Here is a 13,845-nt window from a genome sequence, read left to right on the forward strand (position 1 = left end):
ACTGTTTTAAAAACAAATTGCAATTAGTGCCTTTTAGATTTTCAGTACCTTACTAAAATTTACATTCAACCTGTTCCCTGGTGTCATATAATTCTTAGATGATTAAAAATCTAGATATTTTGTCTAATTTAATTTAAAGTAAGTCAGAATCACATGAGATATTATGCAAATGCTAAAAGTGATTATTCATTTGAAGTTGAGTCTATAATGCACCGAGAATCAAAGCCAGTGGTGTCCAACCTTGGGGCTTGTGTACCAGGTGTAGCCCAGGATAGCTATGGATGCAGCCCAACACTAAATCGTGAATTGACTAACACATTATGACAGTGTTTTTTTTTTACAGTGTTTTCATAACTTGATTATGTGGTTTCTCAAGCATGAACTTTGTAGATGACAATATCACATCACAAAGCCACACAGAATAAAGTTACTTGTTATCTCTATTTGTACACAAGTGTAGGTTCATGTCAAGGTGGTGTGAGGCTTCCAGCGTGTTATCTTTCAAGCATAGCTGTGGAATCCGCACCATCAGAAGTTGCATGGGATCATGCTATCTGATGCCCTCTTCTGGCCTCCATAGACACCATGTAAACATACACACACACACACACACACACACATACACACACTCAGAGAGAGAGAGACAGAGACAGAGAGACAGAGAGACAGAGAGATACATAGACAGAGAGAAAGGGAGAGATACAGAGAGAAAGAGAGACAGAGAGACAGAGAAAGAGACAGAGAGAAGAAAAAACAAATCTTAAAAAATAATATGCATATAAATAACTAAGGGAAAGTGATAGTCCTGTGCCACTGGTCAGTGACCAGAACACACTGACATATTATTCCAATTCTGAGGCATCACAGAATTGGATTTAAAGAAATTTAAAAGAATAAATATATTTATCTTATATTTAAAGAAATATAAAAGAAGGCCTATCAATGGGAATCTTAAGCAGGCTGACAATGGCAAGAGAATATGTCATAAAAAATGGCTCTGGAAATAATTAAGGAGAAAGGAGTGTGATGAATGTGCATGAACTCCATAGAGCAGTAGAAGGTACAGAGCACGAACGTAAGGAATTATGGCAGGTACAGAACACATGGGAGGGACTCACAGAGACAGTTAACACTGTTAAACACGCATCCATCTCATGTGGAAGGAAGTTGGGGCCAAGCAAATGAAGACAGAGTGCTTTATGGCAGAATAAAATGAAACTCTTTCCCACACAACTTAGTTTAGCACAGAGATCACTGAAACCTAAGGAAAGCATCTCAGGTGTGAGGAGGAGCTGGCCGGGAGTGATCCTTTCCATGAGGTCAGAACAGCTCATTCCACCTACACACCGGCCTTGGGATTCTGATCTCTGTGTTCAGTGCCTCAGTAGATTCTCTTTCTATGAACAACCAAAACATATAGACAGTTTAAATTATTATTATTATTACTATTACAAACTCAGAGATTCACCTGCCTCTGTCTCCTGACTGCTGAGACTAAAGGTGTGCACCACCACACCCAGCTCTCACCACTTTTGGAAAATGAAAAACATCTAAATTGGAAATAAAAAAATCAAAACTACACCTGGCTGACAGTTTTAAATTTTAAATATTACTAGATTGTGTTTAAACAATAAAAGTTTCTGACTAAGCACCTAATTCATACTGAAGTAAAACTGTAGAGGATAAATTTAAACCCATGAGGGAAAAATAATCTTAAAGAAAGATCCATGTGGATAAGATGGGACACAGAGGTGAGCTTATTTGATGGGTGAAATGGAGAGTGAAAGCTCAACCAGAACCAAGAGAGGACGGCAGTGGAAAGGGAAGAGAAATCTGTCCAGGGACCTCAGGGGAGAGGCGTGATGGAGGGTGGGGTGAGCACAGGGACCATCTAAGGTCACTTCCCAGCCTCCCTCTGTGTCTCCTTCCTGCTGCTGTGCTTCTGTATGAGAAGGCCAGCGGGCTAGCCTTCACTCAGGTGTTGAGTCCTCACAGACTTATAATGAGCCACTCGTGAAGGCCAAAGGTTTCAGTGAGTAGTTTACAGAGATAAGCCATCCTCACCTGGCCTTATGTGCAGGGAAGGAGATTGGTAATGGAGCTCTCACCCTAGTAAGAAGCTGCCCATTCCTGGGTGTGCTCACATGCCCATCTTTTCAATAAATTAAGTCACTCTCCAATACCATGCCTGCAGAGGTGAGGGAGTTTCTGTGGCTCTGGCTAATGCTGTAGTGCACAGGCATGGGGTCAGCAATTCTGACTTACAGTCTTTACTATAGAAAGACAACATCTCTGCAATTGTCTGAACTTTTTTGTTTTAGCAAGTTTTCATGCTCTGAGTCTTGTCCTTCCTTGTATACATCAGATGTGTCCTCCTCTAATCCAGGAGTGTGGTTTCACCTGAGATAGATGATGTGGATAATCTAGAATGAAAGCAATTTGGTTTTATTAGTTTTTGTTATTTTATATGTATGAGTTTATTGCCTGCATGTATATAAGTGCACCTGTGTCATGTAATGCCCATGGAGGTCAGAAGAGGGTGTCAGAGCTCATGGAACTAGAGTTATGGATGGTTGTTAGTTGCCATGTCGGTGCTGGGATTTGAATCTGGGTCCTCTGCAAGTCAGTACTCTTAACTGCTGAGCCATCACTCCAGCCCCAATGGAAGAAATTTGTAACTGGTAAGTTCTCTCTGAACTCCTTTTTTCCCTTTGCAGTTGCCACCACATCCCTCATGATCATCAGTTATCTTCAGGCACTGTATGGAAAGCTGTATTAATTACTGTGAGAGAATATCTGTCAGATGGAGAAATTTCCTTTTATATATAAAAAACTACAGTAAAATCAGTCCTTCTGAGTAAACTTGTATAAAACCAGAATGAGTATCAAGATGTATGTAACACACAAGTGCACCTTTTCAATACCTCAATTAAAAAAATACCATTTTAGGGAACACAAGCCTGTAATCTCATCACCTGGGAGGCTGAGGCAGAAGGATTCTGAGTCTCAGGCCTGTTTGGGCTGTACAACAAGATCTACCTATAAAGAAAAAATAAAAAAGGTTGTAGGAGAGTTGTGGAGGTGATGGCTGTGTTTTTGGCATTGCAGGAGGTGAGTTCCATGGATATAGTCTTGTCTTCAAACTCACCACGATGTGTATATTAAGTATGTGCACATTTTGTACAGACCTCAATTGGAAAGATATTGCAGTCAATCTAATATTGTGCCTCTTCCTTCAGAATTAGTTATTTTCAGAATATTAGAACTCTTTCCCAACGAATCAAGCTCTCAGCTCAATGATTCAAGCCCTCCCTTTTATAGCTCTAAATTCCCTTTGCATCTGCAGCACAAGCAGAATTTCTCCACCCTGTGGCCTGTGTGTTCTTTTTCAAGTCTTGCTGGGACTGGCTAGGTTTGGGTGCAGGCTGCAGGTGCCTGGGCAGCACTGTGTGCTCACTGCACAGAGGTAGACAGCAGAGTCACTGGGCTGGGAGCCTCTGATGTGCAGGGAAAGGTGTCGGCTGACTTTATCGAGATGAGCTCTGAATCTTCCTTCTTCTTTGTCACCATTGGAGAATATGGACATCAGAAACTCAGGGCGTTCCCCAGAATGCTGTTTGTACCAAAAGAAGTACTGCAAACTGCTGTCACTGAAAGTGCAATTGAGAGAGACCATGGCTCCCTCCGGAACCCCTAGGGATTCAGGATGCTGTTCCACCTTCTGCTGGCTGCTCACCTCTGTGCAGAAAGACAAAGGTCAAAGAGGACTGGTTGGATAGGGATTCTGACACTGCAGAATGTATGTTTTCTTGGGCCTCCCCCTACCTTAGTTACAGTGTAAAAACATTGTTTCTACCCACCAGGCTAGACTAGGCAACACCTTCACATATTGGATTTTATGTTCCCACAGAAATGCTCAGACTCACTTCTCAACTGCAGCCACAGGATCATCAGTGAAACACTCAAAGGCAGCATGATTCTTTTCACTGAAGATTCAGATTTCAAACCTAAAAATGGAGTGGCATTTAGACACTTCCAATTCTTCCGTTTTAAGAAACATAAATAAAAGCTGTGTTCAACCAATTAGAAAAAGAGTTCTCTTTGCCCTTGCTACATCATCAGCAAGTCCTTCCCTCCTCTCAACACCCTCCCTCTCCTTACGGTAACATGTGAGCATTTTCCTCAGCATCTCTAAGAAGATACTGCCATCATGTGGAATCACTATAGTGTCAAAGATACATTCAAAGGACAGTCTCTTAAGTAAACTATTAAAACATCTGCTCCAGTTTATATGTGTCTGTGTGTACTCATATATCTACTTTTTCATCAAATGCAGACTTATTTTCCAAGTAAAACAGTTATTTAAACAGCCCCCTTTCTGTACTGAAAAATCACTCTTACCATTTCTACTATGGAGATCTGGATAAGCCCTTGCTATTCAAATAATCTTTGATGCTGCATAGCTGTTTTCCATGTCAGATCACTCACCCCTCTAATATCTTCAATTTTTAAATACACTTCCTACAATTTAAAAAGACCTGTTCAAAATCTAACAACTCTTCAATCTTTAAATACACTTCCTACAATTTAAAAAGACCTGTTCAAAATCTAACAACTTAAAATATAATATTAACTTACATGGCTCCAGCTCACAATCTGACTACATATTTATTTATTCATATATGTATTTATGTATTGTTTATGATTTATGTGTATATGTGTGTTTGGTGTTTGTACATGTTTGTGTCAGTGTGTGCACCTGTGTATGCAGGTGTGTGTAGGCCAGACATCAGGTGTCTTCTCTGATTGTTCTGCAACTTTTCTTGAGACAGGGTCTCTCACTTAAACAAGAGTTTATCTATTGACCTAGGCTGGCTGGTCAATAAACTCCAGGGATCGACCTGTCTTTTGCCTCACCAGTGCTGGGCTTGCGGATGTACCCAGTGGCAGTGCCAGATTTCACATGCATCCTGGACATCTGCCGTCATGCTTGTGTGGCAGGCACCTTAGTGGCTGAGCTGTTTTCCTGGACCGTGCCATGACAATCATGAATGTGTAGATCTCTGTTGTAGGCTGACTGCTTCCTTCAGGTATATATTGAGGAGTGGTAAAGATGGGCTATATGTAAGGTATATTTTTAGAGTATTTCTTTAAGAACTTTCACACTAATTTCCACAGCGGCTGCATTAAATGATATTTCCCATTTACTGCTATATGTAAGTTTTCATTTTTCCTCACATCCTGGATGGATTTTGTTGATTTTGTATTCATGATAATAACCATTCTTACTGGGGTAAGCTGGAACATCAATGTAGCTTTGGGTTGGCCAACATTTCTTTAGCAAGGTGACACTAGAAGAACTTGGAACTCTCCGTTCCATGTTGTACGAGTGCCTCATGTGTCAAAGTGAGACTTACAGTGGTGTAGTAGAAATGGCCCTGGTCTCAGCACTTAGACTGTAAATAGCACCTTTAGATACTTGTTAATTTGTGAAAATTCTATTGTTCTTTTCCTTCCATTGAAAATCCCCAATCTCTGAAAGTTATGGATCTACAGATTCTGGCCCCTCTTCTCTTTCTCCATGTCTCCCTCTTAACCTAACCAGCATATTATCAGAGGGGCATCTGTGCCAGGAACTTCATAGGATTTGTAGAGAAATAAGCAGAGAAATTGCGTTCCTCCTTTGTCCTACCACCTGCTTCACATCTTTGCAGGAGCCGGTGGCCGGAGGCCAGACATGCAGTATACATCAGACTCTTCACTACTCAGCAGCCATGAAATCAGCATTCACCAAGTATGTCCTGCTCAGACTCTTCCCTCTCCAGCCAACAACTGCACAAGGAATAAAATGGGGGGAAAGAGACTAACAGTGAAGCCACTGTCTTCAATAGCACATTGTATCTGACAAATATACTATAGCCATTTCTCAGTACACGTGACAACTAAAGGGGGCCTAGTGACAGAACTAGATGACAGCCACCATGGCCTTGGAAAGTATTTGGCAACTAACTGAAATCCTGACAATAATATGCTGGCCAGGAGTACAGCCTACACATGGACTCACTCCCAGGTGAGTCTAGATTCTGTCAAATTGACTCATCACTTGGCTCTGAGCTGTTCAGTTATGCCTTTGCTCCTGCTTTTTCTCCTGAGCATCAGCCTGGGTCTGCTCTCTGATTTACCCAAGAAGAAAGAGTTTCTGTGCATAAGTAAATCCCTTTCCTTCCTATGCCTTATGTTAGGTGGGCCTCTGTTTCTCCTTCTTTCTTCCTTTTTTTCTATTAGGAATCATGAAGTTTGGGGATATAGCTCTCCTGTCATCTCTCCCTCAATATTCTGTGGGGAGACATTATGCAGAAACCACTTCACCTGGAACATTTCACTCTACAAATATAAGATACAATAATGTCTACCAGAATATGTGCAACAAAATGCAGAGCACGGACTTTGTCTCCTGTTGTGAACAGAGAGATGAGTTCATCTTTACATGGCTTTGCTGAGAATTCACTTTGAATCTGTATGGGGCACTTTTTGTGCCGGACTTTGTTTTGTTCTAATGAAGAGCTGAGTGTTAGTGTCTACTAATTCAGCACCAACCAGAGAAACAGAAGGGCATGCAGCACAGACCTAAATCAGGCCCATCTCAGAGGCAGGTGCTCAGCAGACGGGTGCCTGCTGCTGAGTTGGTGCTCAGCACTTCCTGAGGTTTCTGCCACTGTGTCACTCAGAGCACAGTAGTACACAGCCGAGTCTGACTCTTGGACTGAGGCTTTGTGCAGGTGGAAGGAGGGCGTCTTTGACATATGTGGCTTCAAACACTTTCTTGGTTCCCTTCTCATTGGCCTTTGAGGCTCTGAAGAGGAGCTATGGACCTTCTCCGGGATACTGGACGTACCAGAACAGAGCAGGGTACCCCGAGGCTGAGTAAGTACAGTTTATAGTCAGGAAGTCTTCTTCTGAGAGGGTCACTTTACCTTCTGTCTGTGTCACTGTATATCCATGTGTCTTTCCTAGAAGGGGGAAAAACTGTATGTTACACTACACCAAAGACATAGTTCCTAAACATACTTACATGTCAAGACTTCTGATATCACATAAGAATGTGAAAATTGTACGTTTACTTCTCCCAGAGAAGAAGGTGGATATTTTATATTCTTGCTACTCACCTAGTATGAAGAACACCACAGTCACTAAGCCCTGAAAGTTCATCTTTAGTCACCTCAGGAAATCCTGACAATAATATGCTGGCCCGAAGTACAGCCTGCTCATGGACTCACTCCCAGGTGCGTCTAGATTCTGTCAAATTGACTATTAACATGAGCCATCACAGTGCTATTCCATTCCAGCCTCTGTAGAAGGGAAGAACTGTAGGTGATAGAGATCTCAGATCTGGTGTATCTCGAAATTTCTTCATTTCTCATTTATTTTTGAACAATAATTTTACACGATATAGAATCATACTTGGCACATTTTCCCTGATTTTTGAGCATTTGGTTTTTTCTTTTAAGTTTTATTTTAAATATTCATTGAGAACTTCATAATGTAAATAATGTATTTTGATCATATCCACCCCTTCCCCTCCTCCAACTTCCCACAGATTCCCCTTCTCCAGGATGCCTTCTTAACTTGGCATCTTTTTCTTTTATTTTCTTTATAACCATCAGAGTCCAGTAGGAGCTGCCTTCATGCACACCGGTGTAAGCCATCTGGGTCCTACCCCTGAAGAACCTTTCTCTCCCCAAGCTGCCATCAACTGCTAATGGCTCTCAGCTCTGGATGGGGACAGGTGAGCACTTCCCACACCCATCCTAGAACGCTGATTAGCTTGATCACGTGTAGGCAGTCCCCACTGCTGTAAGTTCATAATGGCCCTGCCATAACAGAAGGACACCATTTTGTAGCAGTCTTCCCTGACCTTTGGCTCTTACAAACATCTGTCCCCTCTATGCCCATGTTCCCTGAGCCTTGAGCGGGGGATGGCGGAGAGGGTGATGTAGATATCCCATTTAGGGATGAGCACTCTGTGGTCACTTAACTCTCTGCCCTTTGACTAGTTGTGAGTCTCTTTGTCTCTACAATAAGAAGCTTCTCTGATGAGGAATGAGAGCTGCACTAATCGATGTGCATAAAGAGAAGTATTTAGAAAGCAGTTTGATGCCATGCCCACTTAGCAAAATAGCAGTAGTGGTTTCTTCCTTAGGCTGTATGACTTTCAATGACATGGTCTGTTGGACATTTTTACATGGGCTGTGGGCCATGTTAATAGTAACAAATATGAGATCTCTAGTGTGATGAGGACCTTAAAGTCAACCACAAAGCTGTTTTGTTTTGTTTTGCTTTGTTCTGAAGCACTTGTGAATAGTATTGTTTCTTTCAATTCTTTTCAAACTGTTGCTGGTATATAGAAAGGCTACTAATTTTGCACGTTAATTTTGTGTCCTGCCTCTTTGCTGAAAGTGTTAATCAGTCCAAGGAGTTTCCTGGTAGCGTCTTACGGACCTCTTATGTCTGTGGCATCAATCATCTGCACATAAGCATAATTTGACTTATTCTTTTCCTTTTGTAACCCTTTTACTTCATTTGTTTTATTGCTCTAGCTAGATTTGGAGTACCATATTGAACAGAAGTGGAGACAGCAGAGACCCCTGTCTTGTTCCTGATTATAATGGGGCTACTTCAAGTTTTTCACCATTTGGGATGATTTGGGCTATGGTTTTTCATATATAGCCTTTATAATGTGGAGGTATGTCCTCTCCATCCCTGTTCCGTCTAGGACTTTTATTATGAAGGGATGTTGTATTTTGTCACAGGCCTTTTCTGAATCTATTGAGATGATCATGTGATTTTTTTTTTGGTCATTTTGATCATTTATAGATCATTTACATGATTTATTGCTTTTAAAGATTTATATGTGTTGAACCATCACTGCATTTCTGGAATAAAGTCAACTTGATCATGGTAGATGATATATTTTGTGTATGCCTATATTCACTTTTCTAATACTTTGTTGGGAATTTTTACACCTATATTCACTAGGGATATTGGTTATAGTTCTTTTTGTTGTTTAATTACTTAGTGGATATTAGAGTAACACTGCCTTTGTAGAAGGAAGTGTTAAGTGTTCTTTCTATTTCTAGGATTTGAAAGTATTTGGGAAGAATTGGTATAATTCTTTAAAGGTCTGGTAGATTACCATCCATAAACAGAGGGAAACACACTATGCTTACCTTTCTGCTCTGGGTAATCTCAGTATGAGAGGTCAAGAAATTAGCAAGGGGCTGTGAAGGTAGTTTTTAAGGGAGGGAAGATAGAAGGCATAAGGGTGCATAATGGACTAGAACAAGTCAAAAAGGTTTTGGGGAGGACAGGCAGGATAGAGGAGCTAAGACAGGGAAGATAAATGTCACTGAACACCATTTGAAAAGGTCCTATGGTTACCTAGTACTGTAGAGAATTCCTAAAATTTAAACGTATAAAGAGCTTAAGAGCAGATATCAGTGTCCCCACTAGATACCACAGGCTGACAAATCTAAGCCCCACAAAGCTGAAAGGAGGACAACATTGCAGCTGCACTGAGAGCTGGGAAACAGAGAAACAGAAAGGCACACAGCACAGACCTAAATCAGGCCCATCTCAGATCCTTTCAAGCCAAGATCTGAGGTTGACTGTCATGTCAGATGCAAATCATGTGGAATCTTGTATATCACAGCCTGAGCCTTCCATTTTATTCTAGATGGAATGGGAAGACAGTGGAGCACCTCAGGCAAGGATAGGTACCTTCTGTTTGTGCTGTATATGCTATATAAGATAGAGGATAAAATGTATGTCTATCCTCTCCCAGGCACTGCAAACCCCCTACATGAGGCCATGTTAGAAAGTCAGCTGATCTGTGGAACTACCCAGGATACTCATCACTTGGCTCTGAGCTGTTCAGTTATGCCTTTGCTCCTGATTTTTCTCCTGAGCATCAGCGTGGGTCTGCTATCTGATTTACCCAAGAAGAAACAGTTTCTGTGCATAAGTAAATCCCTTTCCTTCCTATGCCTTATGTTAGGTGGGCCTCTGTTTCTCCTTCTTTCTTCCTTTTTTCTATTAGGAATCATGAGGTTTGGGGATTTAGCTCTCCTGTCATCTCTCCCTCAATATTCTGTGGGGAGACATTATGCAGAAACCACTTCACCTGGAACATTTCACTCTACAAATATAAGATACAGAATATGTGCAACAAAATGCAGAGCACGGACTTTGTCACCTGTCATGAACAGAGATGAGTTCATCTTTACATGGCTTTGCTGAGAATTCACTTTGAATCTGTATGGGGCACTTTTTGTGTCAGACTTTGTTTTGTTCTAATGAAGAGCTGAATGTTATTGTCCAGTAATTCGGCACCAACCAGAGAAACAGAAGGGCACACAGCACAGACCTAAATCAGGCCCATCTCAGAGGCAGGTGCTCAGCAGATGGGCGCCTGCTGCTGAGTTTGTGCTCAGGTCTTCCTGAGGTTTCTGCCACTGTGTCACTCAGAGCACAGTAGTACACAGCCGAGTCTGACTCTTGGACTGAGGCTTTGTGCAGGTGGAAGGAGGAGGCGTCTTTGACATATGTGGCTTCAAACCCTTTCTTGGTTCCCTTCTCATTGGCCTTTGAGGCTCTGAAGAGGAGCTGTGGACCTTCTCCAGGATACTGGACGTACCAGAACAGAGCAGGGTACCCCGAGGCTGAGTAAGTGCAGTTTATAGTCAGGAAGTCTTCTTCTGAGAGGGTCACTTTACCTTCCGTCTGAGTCACTGTATCTCCGTGTGTCTTTCCTAGAAGGGGGAAAAACTGTATGTTACACTACACAAAAGACATAGTTCTTAAACATACTTACATGTCAAGACTTCTGATATCACATAGGAATGTGAAAATTGTATGTTCACTTCTCCCAAAGAAGAAGGTGGATATTTGATATTCTTGTTACTCACCTAGTATGAAGAATACCACAATCACTAAGCCCTGAAAGAAGTTCATATTCAGTCACCTCAGTAATGTTTGATTCCTCACATGAAGAAATGTTGAACATAATAGAAAAAAGTTGAGTCTAAACCTAAATTCACACAGGAAATGAGATAGCATTAGGTAACTTCTCCCCCTGGTAGGCTGTGACTTAACTGGGGTGAAGGTTTCCCTGGATTCCTTCCCAAAGTCAGAAATAGATCCTCATCCATGACCTCATGTATAAGACACATGTTGGCCTTCAGGGGTCACTTCTGAGTGGAAAGCAGAGATTTCTAACTTCTTTTATTCCCCAGGAGCTGTACCTGGCCTGAACGTGCTAAAGGAGAGCATCCCTGGTGTCTCTGGCTGTGGACATAGCAGTTGTCTTGGGCATTTTATTTGTTTGTATTCTTCTGTGTTTATTGTGAGTCAGCCCATGTCCCATTGAAATGTCATAGTGTTTTGGGTTGAAATCAAAGGCCATTATAAGATGTCACATTATTTTTGAGTGATTCTGCTTTGCAGCCCTGTACCCAAAATGGAGAACAGTGATTGACATGTATTGAGCGTCCCTGTTTTATTTGTTAAAAGGAATAAAAATCATAAGTGATTTGGATTGAATAATTACTATGAAATGAGATGTCTCTTTTTTCTGTTCTATAGAAATATCAGTAGATGAAACCAGAGCAAAGGCATTCGGAGACACCAACCTGACTCTATAGGCCTTAATAAGCTTGTACTTTGAAGAAGAGTTGATAGACATTTTTTTTCCTCATGGTCTTTTCTCCCCAACCTGTTCGTGTTTATCAAATAAATGGACTAATAAATTATTTAAATGTTAAAAACAGAATTCCAACTTTGTGGAATTCCTTTTTAAATAAAAATTTTTCAAGGGAAATATCATGCAAGGTAATCAATAGGGTGTTTCTGAGTTTCAAAATAATTGAAAAGAGATTGCATAACTCAGAAGAACTACTAGAACTTATGTTAGAATCCTACAGATTGATTTGAAATTGATGTTCTCTCTCCCACATTTCCATGGGCTCTGAGACAAGGTGACCAGCTATGCAAATGGGGCAAATGAGCTATGCAAATGCTACACCAGGGCAGGTCTAGCTGGAAGGACTTCCCACCTCCCTGGAGGGTTAGAGGTCTGGCTTTTAGAGCTCAGTCGCCACAGAATGCAATAACGGAGCTCGTGAGACCAGCGCCAGCCTGTGACTAGTTTCTTAGCTACAGATTTAAGAAGTTCTGGCTGAGAGAATGTTTGGGTTCAGCTATTCCTTTCTCCTCTCCTCCACCTTCCAAATCACATTGTCAGGCCGTGACAAGGAAATGTGCTACAGAGAAAGTCTGAAAAATATGTTACAAATTATTGTTTTCTGATATATGGAAGAAGATAAAAAGGTAGAGATGCTGCAGTCATAAAAAACTATTATAGAAAAGCTTCAATTTTATAGAATGAAATAAATTGTAGAGATGGTAGGTGCTTGTACAGTAATGGAATGTTTTTTATTCGTTCATTGAACAAGTATTTATTAAGTACTTACTATCTGCTAAGCTCTGTGCCAGACAGAGAGTACAAAGCTAAGAATGCACAAGGTCACTGTCCTTACAGAGTTTATATTGTTGGGGCTGGGAGGACGGATGATGGCTACAATTCAAAGGATGAGTTCAGGGAATAGGACTGTGAATAAGAAGATCATTTATAAGCATTGCTATTATTCACCCATGAGATGATGAAATGGGATCCACAGTGAGAATTATAAAAGTGACTATAGCAATTATAACAGAGTCATTGAGCACATACAGTGAGCCAGGCATTACGCTTTTATTTTGTATACAATTCAAAGGCCACTTCCATGAAATAGATGCTTTCTCCTTCATTCCACAGACCGGAAAGTGATTTGGAGGGTTTCAATTTACTCAGCTCTGTAGTTTCACTTGTGAGTTTTTGTTTTTGTTGCCTGAGCATTTGGTATCACACCACAAGAAGCCACCACCAAAATCAATGTCAAAGAGTTTTTCCAAATGTTTTCTTCTAGAAGTTTCATACTTTCAAATCTTGTATTTAAGACTTTAATTTTTTTGATATGATATAATAACACTCTAATTTTATCCTTTTGCATCTGAATATAGTTTTCCCAGTACCATTTATCAAAGAAACTATTCTTTCTTCTTTGTGCATTCTTTGCAATTTTATTGAGCGTTAGTGTAAGTGTGGATTTATTTGGGAGCTCTGTACACAGTTTCATTGATCTCTGTCTGTTTTTTTCTTGACTACAGTTTTAAATTATTTTTAATTAAGTATTGAGAAGTACAGATATAAGAGGACATTGTACTTGGGGGGGTAAAGTTTTCTACACAGATTTATTGTAATTTACTTGATAATATTTTCCTAATGTATAGACACATATTTAAGATTAAAACATGGCTAGAAATAGTTAAAGTACAGAAAACCTTGAAATAATTTTATTCACATTTCTAGAATGTTTATTTACTTGGTTCTTCAATACATTAATTTAATTTGAACCATTTGTAAATGTCAGGGTCCACTGATATTTCTACCATAAAAATTCTGATAATACATTATAAACTGTACTCATCAAACTACATTAAAGCCAAATTTGCTATATATTAATGATCTGTAGACAACTTAAGGTATTCAGTGATGTTACAAATTGATTATTGAAGGAATAATTTGAAAGAAAATGCTATTAGTATTATTACTTATCCAATATCTCTAATTCTTCCCCAGTCTTCTGTAAATAAATCCCCACCCTATTCTCTGTTAGCAGGCCAAATAAAGTCATTAGGATTCTAAAAAGAAAAAACAGAGCTAATGGAAACCATTATTTCACCAAAGTT

At 40.3% G+C, this 13,845-nt stretch overlaps 1 pseudogene and 2 gene segments (V, D, J or C); all 3 read right to left on the reverse strand.

The window, feature by feature from the left end:
* Positions 1 to 3,006: 3,006 nt before the first annotated feature.
* LOC115071507 lies at positions 3,007 to 4,978 on the reverse strand. The segment is given in 4 exon segments: positions 3,007 to 3,039; positions 3,458 to 3,738; positions 3,927 to 4,007; positions 4,918 to 4,978. Coding segments are annotated over 4 exon segments (456 nt in total).
* Positions 4,979 to 6,632: 1,654 nt separating this feature from the next.
* Positions 6,633 to 7,209, reverse strand: LOC103739516 (annotated as a pseudogene).
* Positions 7,210 to 10,428: 3,219 nt separating this feature from the next.
* On the reverse strand, positions 10,429 to 11,120 carry LOC103739517. The segment is given in 2 exon segments: positions 10,429 to 10,808; positions 10,965 to 11,120. Coding segments are annotated over 2 exon segments (426 nt in total).
* Positions 11,121 to 13,845: the final 2,725 nt, after the last annotated feature.

Source organism: Nannospalax galili, unplaced genomic scaffold (genome assembly GCF_000622305.1).
Source record: "Nannospalax galili isolate Female #2095 unplaced genomic scaffold, S.galili_v1.0 scaffold1119, whole genome shotgun sequence".
Taxonomy (NCBI): domain Eukaryota; kingdom Metazoa; phylum Chordata; class Mammalia; order Rodentia; family Spalacidae; genus Nannospalax; species Nannospalax galili.